The sequence below is a fragment of the Rosa rugosa genome, chromosome 3 (assembly GCF_958449725.1).
Source record: "Rosa rugosa chromosome 3, drRosRugo1.1, whole genome shotgun sequence".
NCBI classification, from domain to species: Eukaryota; Viridiplantae; Streptophyta; class Magnoliopsida; order Rosales; family Rosaceae; genus Rosa; species Rosa rugosa.
Window position 1 is genome coordinate 55,978,252 of NC_084822.1, and position 14,566 is coordinate 55,992,817.

At 38.1% G+C, this 14,566-nt stretch overlaps 1 protein-coding gene and 1 pseudogene across 1 annotated transcript; one reads left to right on the forward strand and one right to left on the reverse strand.

The window, feature by feature from the left end:
- The first annotated feature begins 1,222 nt into the window (after positions 1 to 1,222).
- LOC133737979 (probable linoleate 9S-lipoxygenase 5) lies at positions 1,223 to 2,455 on the forward strand (annotated as a pseudogene).
- A 2,721-nt stretch (positions 2,456 to 5,176) lies between these two features.
- On the reverse strand, positions 5,177 to 7,141 carry LOC133738425 (heat stress transcription factor B-4). Its single transcript, XM_062165961.1, has 2 exons — positions 6,601 to 7,141; positions 5,177 to 6,497 (listed from the first exon to the last, which is right to left on the reverse strand). Exons 1-2 carry the CDS (start codon positions 6,850 to 6,852, stop codon positions 5,559 to 5,561), a joined length of 1,191 nt encoding a protein of 396 aa, XP_062021945.1. The 5' UTR covers positions 6,853 to 7,141; the 3' UTR covers positions 5,177 to 5,558.
- Positions 7,142 to 14,566: the final 7,425 nt, after the last annotated feature.

Consider the following 14,566-nt stretch of genomic DNA (forward strand, 5'->3'; position numbering starts at 1 on the left):
TGTTGCTCCATGCAACGCGCATTCTACGTATGCCTGCTTTTTATTTTTGTTGTGCAGGTTAACGAGTCCCTTCTTGCTTACGGAGTTCGGGGACTTGTAGGGGCCCCGTGCCGCCCGGTTACTTATCCTTGACGACTTCGTGGTTATAACTCCCCAACCAAGAAGCTACTCTTACTTGGGGACTTCTGGGACTTGTACATACCTCCAACAATATGGAGTATTTACTACGTCACCAAGCATAAGTAACACCCACTTTGAGACATCCACGAGACATGGCAAGGCCCAACCGCTACTCGCATCTTGTAGCCCTATGTTCAAGCTACGCGGCGGTATCCGGAAGTCACAATTCCGCCATCGGGAAGCCACCTTCCCGCCCTTGCCAAGATGCCTCCACAACATAGCTTTCTACATGCTTCTAAGCTTTCTATACTAGAACTATGTGGAAACTTGTCCCACATCGAAGAACAAGTAGAAGAAGGGCATTCCTTCATCTATAAAAGGAATGCCCCCCCTCCCACAACTCAACATCCCATTACATACTTTGTAATCTTGTTAGGCCGCAAGGCTCGACACACTAGTATAGCTTTCAAGTGGACGTAGTCTCCCGCTCAGGCGGAGGCGAACCACTATACATCTTGTGTCAATCTTTCTCTCTCTCTTTACTTATCGTTAATTAGATCCCCAACGGATCAAAGCATTAACAGAGATCTTACTGAATAAAGTTCTGTTTGTAGCAACTTCCAGCAGTACACTTCAAGAACGATAAAGTTCCAGAGTGATAAAGTTCTGTTTATCTTCAACAGTATTACTTGAATCAAAGAAACTCAGAATCACACACAGTAGAGAAAAATCAGCTCAAAATTTACTTTGCTCACTAATTGCTTCAATTTCGACACAGATATCACATATGGATAGCAGTTTTGCTCTATAATCTTGAAGTATGCACAGTTTGCAGTGAGATTTTGCTCGAGAATTGTTCTATAGGCTCCAATTTTACTCTGATTTGCTCTATATACTCCAAATTTGCTATAAGGCTAAAATACACAAAGATTTTGCTCAAGAATTGCTCTAAATGTTCCAAGTTTACTCCGATTTGCTTTGATTTACTCTAGATACCTCAAATTTTTACTAGAAAGCTCAAACTCATAAAATTCATAGTCCTAAGAAACAAGATCAAGATCGAATCACCTGAGGAGAAGATGAAGACCAAAACCAAGCTTCGATGAAGATCAAAGCCACAAATCCAAGAGTTGAAGATGTAGATGATCAAACTGCAACTCGCACCAGAATTGAAGCTGAATCTGAGTATACAAGTGACAGAGAATCAATTAACCTTGAGTGCGGAAGCATGACTCACAGGTCCAGGAGCTATGGAGCTCTGATACCATGATAGCCATGGCAGCTGAGATGAGCTAGGGTTTACAAAGATCACACAGAAATTGAGAGAGAAGAGTCGAGAGAAAGATTAGGAGCTACACTTCAATTAACCAAGCTTTCGTTACAGGAAAATGAGAGAGCTCAGCTATTTATACTACATAGCTAACTAACTAACTAATACAGCTGGAAAGAATGGAAATCCTATTAAGGTTCCAAATCCTATTAAGCCTAATAACATATTCTGTTAAAAAGACTAACAGCAAGGTCAACACGATTTTACATCATGGTCAACAAAACATACTAAAAGATGACACTTTCTAGTTTCTATAGGGTTTGCCAACTTTCTCTGACATGCTTATGCATGCCTTGGCTCATTGCAGAGGGATGGCTGTCAGGGATGCCAATTCTCCACACCGTGTTCGCCTACTGATAGAGGACTACCCGTATGCTGTTGATGGACTGAATATTTGGTCTGCAATAAAAACTTGGGTGACAGACTATTGCTCCTTCTACTACAAGACTGATGATATGGTTCAAAAAGACACTGAACTCCAGTCCTGGTGGAAGGAACTTGTGGAGCAGGGTCATGGTGACAAAAAGAATGAACCCTGGTGGCCTCAAATGCAGACTCGTGATGAGCTCATCGAAACATGCACTATCATCATTTGGATTGCCTCTGCGCTCCATGCAGCCGTCAACTTCGGACAATACTCTTTTGCTGGATACCTTCCAAACCGACCAACTATAAGCAGGAGATTCATGCCTGAGATAGGAACTTCGGAATATGAAGAGCTCAAGACCAACCCTGATTTGGCTTTCTTGAAAACTATTACTGCTCGGTGTCAAACTTTGATCGGTGTTTCGCTGATAGAAATTTTGTCTAGGCATGCTAGTGATGAAATCTATCTGGGGCAGAGAGCTAGACACACCTGGGTGGACATCAGACACAAAAGTGTTGGAAGCCTTCGAGAGGTTTGGAAAGAAACTGGCTGAAATAGAGGCTGGAATTATACGTATGAACAATAGCGGGAATCCCCAACAGTGTCTCAATCTAAAGAGCTACTTTCCCTACTGTTGAAAATGTTGTTGTCATTGTTGTTGTTTTTGGTTTATTTTCTTTAATTGAGGGGTATATTTCTTAAATTACCAAGTTGAAAATGGGAAAAACCTCTCAAATAAAACTATTGCTTAAAATGATGGGTTCGAGATGGAATTCTGCAGAGGGAACCTTCCTGGGTGATTTTATGAGTTTGAAAGAGTGTAACAGATGGAGTAGCTGCGTGGGGTGTGGAGCTTTTCTAGGATTTCATAGTGGCGCGTGGCCAGTTCAGTTTTTCTAAACAACGGGGAGAGATTCTAGTGCTATTCTCGTGCCTCTAAAGATGGTATGTATAGGAAGAAATTTTTTTTGTAGCATTGAGAACTGAATAATATTAGCCTTTTATATTGTGATGGTTACGAACTTGGTCGATGATTGAGAGCATAGAGCAAGAGAAAATGAAAGAAAAATTGAAGTTTCTATCCAAAGAAAAATGTCATAGTCGGATTTTCTAAATAGAGAGGTTTAAAAAAGAGATAATATAATAGAAATTTAACTTAATTATTGACGGCTTGTATACCAATTTAAAAGTGGAATTTGGTCACTTTGCTAATACATATGTATGTTTGTGAATTGTGATTATTTGTATACCACTTATTTGTTTGTATTATGGATTTATGGTAATAGGGTTGAGGGTTTGAATGACAAAATCATGTTTTTGGTATGTTGTTGGGATCACGGCTAATTTCCTTTCGGCCGAAGTGGGTTTCCAGTTTTGAATTGCTTTAAGCATGGAAACTCTTATACCGGGCTTTGAAAGCCCGGCCTTTACTTTTCTTATGGCCCAAATAGGTATCCTGCCTAATCTTTATACGTTGATGCCCACTCCTTTTGCCCGTTTAACCTTGGCATATTGGATCAGTGCATAATAGTCCTTCGTGTTTTAGCTCGATGAACAGTTGAACACTGAGTTACAGGCCACTTTATCGTTTACATTTTTTCAGGTTCTCTAAAAGATACAACAAACTAACAAAGAAACATTTTCATCGGAATACCAAGGACTTTAGAACCGTGCTTGGAAATTGGTGTTAGTCCTCATTAGTCAAGAACCCTTTTCAATGTTCGAAAATGTAAAAGTTATTCGTAGGGGTGAATCATGATGATATTTCTGGTCTTTGAAGACCTAGACTAGTTTGTATTTAGCCTCTTTTGAGGTAAAAAAATTACTTTCAATTAATTTAGACAGGGCAGGAAAATCTACAAAAAGTTGGTCTAGGTTCCCTAAACATATAGAGTTCATTCCTATACAAAATTGCAATCGTGTACTTAATTTGACGTGATTATAGTACTACTAACTCTTAAGTTGTCAAAAAAGTTCGGTACACCAAAAGAAGGAAGACTAAATGTCAACAAAGTGCTTTTAAAAAAGTCCTAATCGTAGCCAAACATGTCTTTAGAAATCGCATTTTCCCTTTTACTCCTTTTTAAGCTTTCAAGAACCAACCCATTTCGTGGTCCAATACGGCCTTTGAGCCCTTCCCTACCCTTTCTCTTAGCTTTTTTTTACCAGGATGATCCGTATCCACTTTCGAAGCCCATCACCCACTTTAGCCCTCCCTGCTGCACTATTTGATTTGGACACCAACAGCTTCACAGCTATAACAAAGTTTTTCAATTATACAAATGCTAGACCACACGTTCATGTTTCTAGTCACGTGCGACGACCCAATAAAGGACAAAAGCTTAGAAGAAGCAGAAGGCTACCAACCTAGCATTAGTGGACCGGTGTCAATCTAGGGTTAGGTTATTATTTTTTGGCTACGAGACGAAACCAAAACCCTTGTGTACCGAGTACGACAAAGATATTCCCATTCTAATTTGTTCTATAATATTATTCCTCACTTTTCCTCCCTCACACTCTTAAAATAGAGATCTTTGTCTGTGAATAATTACGGGTCAAGAAAATTTTCGAGAGAGACAAGAAAAGCCATAAAAGAGATTCAAATTTTATAGCAAGCGATAAATGATATTAAGCCGTTGATGATCGATCAGATACTTAAAGTAGGCAAAGGAAGAGGTAGGTTTTTCTGGTGTAAAGAAGAAGAAGAACCGGGAAGAAGAAAGAGCATAGAAGCATTGATCCTTGATAGAAACCTTTCAAACCCACATTTTTGAGTCAATTTCGTCTCTTACATTTCGCTTTCATCGAAACCCCAACTCTTTTCTCCAGTTTTATTAGATTAATACACACCATCTGTAAGTATGTATTTGGCTTTTTGCTGCGTGGAGTAGTGACTCCTGACAGTTTCATGGAAACGAGAAATAGATATTAGAACCTTGATCCAAATGAAATGATAGCTTTCTTTTCAGTAAATCATAGTCTTCGATCTCTCTATCCCCTACCTTGATCTTCTTTTCATAATGAAGGAAATAATAACAATTATTGTTCTTGCACAGATCATACTTGGATTTTGAACAACGAATTGTCATGCTTTTTCAGTTGCTTTTTCATTTTTAAACATTATTCTCTGTATAATTTTCCTGCATTTTTGTTTTGTTTTTTGGCCATGGTCAGAGTTGTACGTATGAAACCATTAATGGGACTAATTATCAGAGAAAAGCCTAGAGAAAATTGTCAATGGACCAGACTGCAAATTGTCATAAACACCCCTGTCTGTCCTCTCAGGCAGGCATTAATGCAACTGAAACATACTCAGGGATTACATTCAGAGAAACTGAAGGCCTGCAGGGTTCAGGAAGAAGAACAAGAAGAAAGAGAGAAATATATTCAAAAATCGAGAGCAAATAATAGCCCCACTGCAAATCCAACAAAGGCTATAAAATTTTGAAACTAAAACCTTCAAGATAAGATCTTGATAATATATCGATCATCGATCACTCTACCCAAAACCCACACCTGCATTCATGGCGGTGGGGAAATTACCGGCACTAAAAGTCATATATATACAGACTAGCTACGACACTCACCACAAACACCCACACATATCTCATGATCAGACCCAGAATACAAGCAAACAAAAAAACTAGGACCAAAAAGATGAAACCTTTAAAGATAAGTAATTTAATTTGATTTGATGGGTTTTGGAGAAAAAGACGAGACCTTTCTAATTTAAGTAGCTGACTAGCATGTGGATGGGGGCATGAGGTGGAGACCTAAATCATGATCCTTTTCCAAAATCAAACGCGTCTTACTTGCTTCCATGGCCATGTGATTCGAGCCGTTGTTGTACTCCGGGTGCAGTCTCTTCTTAGAATGCAGCAGTGGAACCCCAAACAGTTTGGTCTTGCACCCATTGTTGTTGCTAATATTACCGGGCCGGTCTTCAATAATAGTCACCGAGCTAGTACTCTTGGACGTGGTGGTGGTTGTTGGTGACGAAACGTTGTTGTTGTTCATCATCATCACATGGGCCATGGGCTGGTGATGTGGTTGGTTTTGTTTAGGGTTACCGTGGTAGTACCCCAGAACCTGGTTCAGAGGCTTGTTTATGGCGGCGGAAGAGTTGGTATTGAGTGTGTTTTGTGATGGGTTGCAAAGAAGTAGAGAACCTGGGTAAGAATTGCTTGGAGCGACAGGCTTGACATGGTTCTGAACGAAGTAGATGATATCGTTGTATAGCTTTCTCATGTGGTTGAGCTCGGACATAAGCATGGTGTTGCTCCGCCTCAGCCTCTCGTTGTCTTCCGATAGAGCTGTCACAGTGTTGGTTGCAACATTACTGCAGTAGCTGGTATTGAGAGGACCACCACCGCCTGAAGGTGGAGAGGACACGAGTGGCGGCGGCGAGTCGCACCAGTTGGGAAACTGGTCGTCGGAGTCGGAAGGAGAGTTGCTTCCACGACTCGGCTGGAAGGGGAAGAAGCCGGGACCGGTGACGACGTGGTGGTTCCCGAGAGGCGAATGCGGGTACTGGTGGTGGCCGTGGTGGTGATGGTTGATGGGGAGCTGCGTCGGCTGAGCCGTCTTGCGCCTGTGGATCTCGCACAGCAAATGCTTCTCGCCTTTCTTGAAAAACTCGTTGGCGAACTCCCACCTGTCCGGCACTATCTTCCTGAAACCCTAAGATCATGAAAAAAGGACAGTTTTAGTGCAAAGTTCAAAAACAGAAACGAAAATGATAAATACATACAAGTATATGTAAAAAACATTTTTAGCTACATACATAGGTATTGAGCTGGCGGACGAAGCTGGAGAAGTTGTTGTGCTTGAAGTAATTAGGGAGGAGGTCGCGGGCGAACTCCGGAGGGCGCCAGACGACGAAGGTGGTGTCGTCTTCTCCCCAAGAGACGATGTGGTCGGTGGCGGGATCGTCGACGAGCTGGTACGTTTTGGTCAGGAACGGAGCCGGGACAGATTTGTGGGAGTCTAGAGAGAGGAGTATGCCTTCGCCGCAATTGTCTATCATCAAAGCCATGAGAACCGGGCGGAGATAGAGAGAGAGAGATCTGAGGAAGGAAGAGAAATGAAAGAGGGGTTTAAGAAGAGAGTGAGAGTGAGAGAGACTGGGTGGATGGATGGATAAAAATGGAGGAAAAAGGAGAGTTGTGGTGGTACTGTGGTATTTGTTTTTGTTTTTGTTTTTGTTTTTGGTTGGGTTTTGGGGTTTTAAATATTTGGAAATGATCGATCTCTTCTCGGTTTATGGTAGTGAGAGAAATAGAGAGAGAATATGTGTCTGAGTCTGGGAGTGTGAAATAAGGGCCTTTCAAGACAAACCCGTGACCCCTCTCCCCTTTCTCTCTCTCTCTCTTTGTTTTGTACACTAGTACTGACAAATTGATCCCGCGCACACCCACTTAAAAATCACGCACAGGTGAAGAGCAGTGTGCTGTGCCCTTTGTCTTTTCAAATTTACCATTTCATCCAATTCTTTCCCCTTCCCTTAATTAGGGTTTGATTTAGGGGCCTATAATCTCTTTGTTTCTTTGCTTTCTTTTGCTAATGGCTCTTGATTCTCTTGTGCATATCTTGGGTTGGGATTCTCTTTTTCGGTACGTCTCTTCTTGTTTGTCCAAAAATGATCTATGGGGTTTTCATGATGTCTTTCTAGTTTGATCAAAAATTACTCGATGAAGTATATATATGAACACAATGTCTATATGACATTACATTGTCTTCTGTTTCATGAAGTTAGAGAAAATAATCCGTAACTAAAAAGTAAAAGGACATACTACTCCTTAATTTTCAACAAACATTGAAATTTTTTCTAACAAAATGGCTGATAAGGTCTAATTATTTATCTCTTTGACTATCAACCTCAATTTCCAATTTTCACAAATAAACAACCCAATCGGAGTATTTAAGATAGAAAATTCGATCATTTTAAAAAACTATTCTTCTTGACCTAACTAGGTTAGCTTATAAGATTCAAAATTATCTCATAATTCCATCTTTTTACTGATTTATATTTTGTTGTCCATACTAATTGTTGGATGACATTCTCTCACATATTTTCATATCATGAATTATTTTAAGTAATAGTTGTGAAACAAAATAGATAATTTAGCGAAGTCATAATTTATCAAGTTATAATTTTTTCTCCACAATTTTATGAAAATGAAAGAGACAGAGCAATGAACATTCCCTAATGCCATAAATGCAACTAGAGCTCCTATACAGATTTCTAAGCATTAAACACGACTGAAAGAGATTACGACAATAATTCTTGTATACTAACCAAGCTACCTACATGTAAGCCTAGGTAAAGATGGAGCTTAGACTTGAGTGCCCGACTTAATTAAGTATAAGAAAACACAGATGCATCGTTAATTGTAGAGAATCTTGAGAAGAAGGGTATTTTGGGTCAATGGAGTATAAACTATATTATTACTCGGGTGATGTAAAAAAGAAAAAAAGATGGAAGAAAGGAAAAGGAAAGGTAATTGGGGGTCTCTCACGTCAAACGAGTGTTCTCTTTTCAATTTGTAGGTTTCCTTTTGTTTGTTTTTAATATGCTACTCTCCTGCTCCAACCGAACCAAGCACAGTTTCCAATTTCTAATCCCCATCATTTTCTTCCTTTTTCTCTTTCTAGTTTCTACTACTACTAACATACAGCTCTCTAGCAGATATAAGGTAAAGGATACATCGAACTACGTGATGGGATTTAAAGCCTGTGTATTGTATTCTTCTCATTCATTACGACATTTCTTCCTTCTCTTCTCTTCTACTTCTGTTGCTCTTTCTTCCATTTCTCTCTCTCTCTACCTTTCCTTCTTCTTCTTCTTCTTCTTTATTTTTTTTCCAGTTTTTTCCCCATAACATTCCAAACTTCAATATGAATGATTTATCATAAGGGCTAGTCGACCTAGACACTGCTCTTCTTTCTCTCTCTGACCACTATTACCTTTTACTCACTAACTTACAATACCATGCACCACCCTCACTCTTTGGCCCTTTAGCCTGCTCGATCTGTTCTCTCTCTCTCTCTGCTGCTTTCATAAGGTTCCAACTTTGGCTCCTTCTTCTCCATCGGCTCGGCTTCTCCTTTTGGCTGACGTGTCCAGGTGATCGATTGAATTATTGGCCTTAAAAGTTTCCTTAAAAAAAAAAAAATCAAATGTTACAGATTTCTTTAATTTCCTCCTCTTCTCTCATTGTAATGGCCCAAGAAATATTCTTTCATTTTGCTCGCTAATCGGGCTACTAATTAACAAAGATGACACCCAGTTAACAGTAATACAATTCTAAGAGTGAAAGTGTGAAACCAATATGGTTTTTCTTTACTAGAATTACAAAAATCAGTTCTCTCGAGGGTGAGAAGAACCCTAAGAGGCATATTTTATTTTACGGTTTCTAACACTGGTATATGATAACAATGATTATTATAAACTTCTTTTCAAAGATGGGTTTTTCAGAGTTGTTTTTTTACATTAACTTAAGTGTCAAAATTGATTAATTGAATGTGACAAATTATCTGACTAGCTAGCTTAGATTGCATGGAAGTCACTGTAATTGAGTGGGCACCGAGGAATCCTATAAAAGTAAGGAAATAACGGATTTAATTTGTGATTTAGGTAAAAAGACTGACTGCAAGAGAGGATAGGGTAAGGGAGGGGTAGGGGAGTAGGGACGCAATCAGGTGTTCTCTTCCAGGAACAAAGTGAAAACAATAGGAAAATGATGACTAATTATATCACAAAGATCCTCAACTGATTATTTTGATCATTGCCCATCATATATTCTCTCATTATTGTAAAAAGAAAAGTTAAAACTCATAAACTGTCCCATTTCTTTTCACTTCTCCCACCATCTCCCTCCCCGCTTCAAATAGATGTAGATCAATACATTTATTAGTTTTGAAAAATGCATTTTAGCCATAATAGAACTGGATAAATATGCCTGATCACTGTTACAAAAGGAGAGACACGTACTTGTATTTGAAAAGCATTTTTGATCATCTCCCTTTTGGGCAAGTATAGATTAGTAATACCCCTGATCTAAAAAAGGAGTAATACAAAAAATCAATTTGATACAAAAGCATTTCAAGCATCGAAAAGGAAAAAGAATACAAGAATGGGTTATATTGCCCCACGAAATATCTCTGTATTTAACTATTCATATATATGCATGTGAGACTGGCAAAATGCAGAAGGTTAGGGTTTTAGAAAAGGGAATTGATATAGAAAATTGCACGAAGAAATGTCCGCTTCAAGTCCCGATATTCAATTAAAATGGGAAATGGTTCCTTTGATAACCAGCTAAGCTAGCTAGCCAGCATAAGATCGAAGAAGAAAAACACAGGCACTGAGACACACACCTTCTAAGTTCTTACACTTTGTTGGCCATTCTCTTTCTTTAATTCCCAGCTGGGTAGCCAAAAACAAAAACACACGGAACCTAACCCTGCAGCTGAGAAAGAGAGAGAGAGCAGCACTGCAGAGTTCTGGACCGTTTCAGCGGCTGACATGGAAACAGTAATTAAGTAGTAGCAGCTAGTAGTCCTTTTAATTTTGATGTGGTTCTCTTCTCTCTGTGGGTTTACCATTCTCGTGATTCTTGTTTTGTTTTCTTTCTCTGCACAACGTATATTTATTGCCACCCCACAGGACCCTTATTCATGTTACATGCACATTTTTGGGAATTATTATTTTTTGGCCATACATTTTTGGGGAATATTACCCCCACCTATATACATTGTAGAAATCCTCAGCTCACACAAACCCAGTAACCTATAAGCACTGTTAAAGTATATTTAGAATCAATTGGGACAACATAACAACAACGGATTCAAATTCAATTTCAAAACGCATGAATCTAGCATATGGAGATTGTTCAAACTCTTTGTTCTTTAAGCTTTTGCACATTGGAGATTCCATGATTAGTAAAAAAAAAAAAAAAAAACACCGGCCGGCTAGGTATTTAACAAAAGTGATAATTATCAAATTATTAAACAATTTCGGATTTACAAATATATGTTCACATAGTTCTTATGCATGGATCATAGGGAGTTTAAACAGACCTATACATGATTACATGCATGCAATTTTCAAAACCAAGCTTAACCTAGTGAAGACTTACTACAGGAAAAATCACAACAGTGGATTAGCTAGCTTAATCAAGAAAGCGATAATAATTTAAACCCATGCATTAAGAGCTAGAAATTAGTCAATTACAGAAGTAAGAAATGTTGAATCGTCGGTAAACATAGACAGATGAGGGTCCACAGAGTATGGAGATCTCGAAAAACAAACAACGCTGAATAATTTCACAAGTTCAATGTCAGGAATTCAGACATATATGATCCTTCTTCACCGAGCCCACCATCACCATCACTACCTAAATCATCTCTCTCTCTCTCTCTCCATTGTCCAGTCTAGTCTAATACTCATCAATCTCTCTCTCTTCTCTCTGTATATGATGTGTGCTGAAGAGCAAGAAGATTCTATTCCAATTTCTAAAACGCAGTGAAAGTGAAACCAAAACCCCACCTCCTCTCACATGACCACCGCCGATACCTAGCTTCCAAAAAACAATAAAATCTCTTAAATTATTTCTACTGAAAAACCAAGCTTTTTGTCATTTTTTTCTTAACCAGCCTTATTATACTGTCTGAGAATGAGAATTTCAAGGAAAGACAACTTAAACCGCAGAGCGAATACGGATAAAACCACATATTTAAAATGTGATTTATGGGTAATAGCACTTTTGAATTATAATAATGACCATAGAGACAGACATACACACTAGCTTAACTCTATCTTCCTTCTTTCTAAATCTAAAAGAATCAAACTCTGTATTCTATTTCCATACGACAGAGCTACTACAAGGTTCTTTTTCTTTTTCTTCTCTCTTCTCGCACTCTCTTTTGTCTCTTTTACTAACTTCTTCCCTGCAACACAAAACCCTATTAACCATTTTTATTATTATTGCTCCAATCGAATATATATGTGTTCTGTGTACGTTCAATGAAACTTGATCGTATCAGTAATAATAATAATAATAATAATAATAATAATAGTATAGAATCGGGGCAGACCAGTGATGGATGGAGGGTGTTTGAATTGGGTCAAACAAAGCGCAATGATAATATTAGGTTTCGAATCCTGCAGGTGCTTATTTTTCTTCTAAGAGCTTAGACAGAAACAAAAATTCAAAAAGGTCACGAGGGGATCATATATTTCTACATATATGTGGATCCTGAGCACGAGCAAATGGGCATGCATTAAGGATCCGACAAGATACCCGTTTGTCTTTGATCTACATAAACATTAATGTACCCAGGTTCTTTGTCCATTGTGTTGTTAATGTATGAGACTGACGTTTCTAGGGCTTCTTCTCATGTTCTATATTTATCACATGCATGATGCATCGATCCTTCTCTTCTTCAGTCACACAGAGCATCCCACTTCCATAAGTGCATGCATGAATGAGAAACTACTCGATCAAACTAGTGTTTGGAATTATTACAGAAAGAATTTACCTCTGAGGTAAAAACTTTAATTAGGTGGGTGAAAAATGTTTCTACCCGGATTAGGAAATATGGAGAGGTTAGAATTGAGAATTAACTTATTGGCAGTATCCGACTGCGAATTATTAGTATCCTTATGAAGTTATGATTACTAAAGCAAATCGTTCTTATCTTCTGCGTATACCCGCCCTTTATAGCTAAGTTTCCTAAAGCTTGTTACCACTTTAGGTGGTACTGACTTTACATAAAGAAAATACATTAACTTGGTTTTATTTTTTCAAGTATTTTGATTTTCGAATTGGGTTGAGAAAGTCACTATATATGAAATTAAAATAGGTTAGGATAATGTAATATTTAGTTTCCATGCAAAAGTTCTTGAATTCATACAAAAAAGACTTTATAAAGCAGCTTCCTAGCTTCTCAGAGACTAAGAGAGCAATCTAAGGTCCAAAGGGTCGTCATCAAATACTAAAAAAATATATAATGCATGTAGATAGACTTGCATGGCCTCGATCAATCTATTTTCTTTTCAATGAAGAAATAAAGTTAATTTTAACTCACTTTATAAAATTACATTAAAAGGAGAGAAGAACAAGACTTGTCTTTCAATTCCTCCACTACTATCTTTTCTTTTAATTTTCACCTCCTTTCTCTTTTCTTTCTTTCTCTCTTCTTTGTTAAAGTCTGAAAGCCATTCGTTCATCTTCTACGTTAAAAAGAGATCGATGAGATCCTTCTATAAACGTGTGAGAGCGACTTTACTTCATTCTGAGTATATTCTACTTGCATGGATGTACTAGTAGAAGCTATACAAACTGCTTGCGCACCAAGTTAATGTAAACGAAATTTGCCATTAATCATGATCATCCATCAATCCATAATATAATGTATGATATGATATTGGGGCCTGAGATTCCACTAATAACATACTTTTAGTCGGTGCCATTATTCCTATATCAACCATGGCCGACCCTAGCTCGCATGTCTTATAAACATGGACCCCAATTAGATATAAGTTTGAGGACATGCAAATCTTTGTCTATGACCTAAACATGATTAACACGAAAAAGTGTGACTCATCGAATGTCAAAAGAAGACAATTTTCTGAGTTGGGTTTTAATCAGAATTTAGAAGGTGATCGATCATATAAAGGACTTAAAGGACACTTATATATTGGGGGGAACATAAAGGCTGTTGGATCACATGCACATCACATTCTTTTTCTTCTCTTCTCTTCTCTTCTTTTTATACTGTGGCTGATGAACGTTAAAGAGAAAAAAGGTCCCACGGCTCAAGGCTGCTGCAAATTCAATTAGCTTATAGCTTGCTTAATACTACTACTACTTGTTTCAGTTCTTCTTCCTCAATCCAAGGGATTATGCGAGATGATGATGATGATGAAAGCTGATCGGGACCCTCCATCATCTTCATTGCCATCATTTCATGCATATATATAGAGCTAGCTAGGTCGAAGAAGACCCACCTCACAGTCACAGTCACACACAACTCTGTATCTGCTATCTGATAAAATCCATTAGTTGCAAAGCCAAAGTAGCTATAGATTAAAGTGCCATTTTCTTCTGAGGACAGCGAATATTGCTGCATCATTTAGAATAAGAAATGTCTCATCGATATTCGGTGAAAACTAGATAATTATCTATATTTGATTGGTTTATTATTGTCAAGTGATAAGAAAATCATTTGCATTAGTGTTGCGGTTGATCCCGACTGGATCTACTGCATCCACAATTTTCTTGTTTTTGGTCTGTTAATTATATTATTCTTTCAGTAACTACGTATAAATATGAAGAAATATCCGCCTGATTTCTGTAGTCATAAAAATATTACTGCCACCCTTTCAAAAAAAAAAAAAAATATTACTGCCACCTAATTATCCACTAAAGAAACCCTTTTGTGGCTGCTCAATCATGTCAAGCCATAAAGCTTCCAAGTGATCTGGTGCAAAATCATTCAACGTACTGAAACACAAAATTGACCGGTTGATCGAGCAGATGAATGTTAGTTAACGTTCTTTCGCTTTGAAAAGGAATAATGCAAATGGCCTTTTACTAAATCTGTTATTATGTATTCTTGGGATCGAGGTCATGGGTTCGAGTCACCATGGGAGTAGGAGTGAAATCATTTGATCATCTTTTAAAAAAAAAAAAAAAAAATCTGTTATTATGTACTCAATTTCATATATTATGTCCGGTCAAATC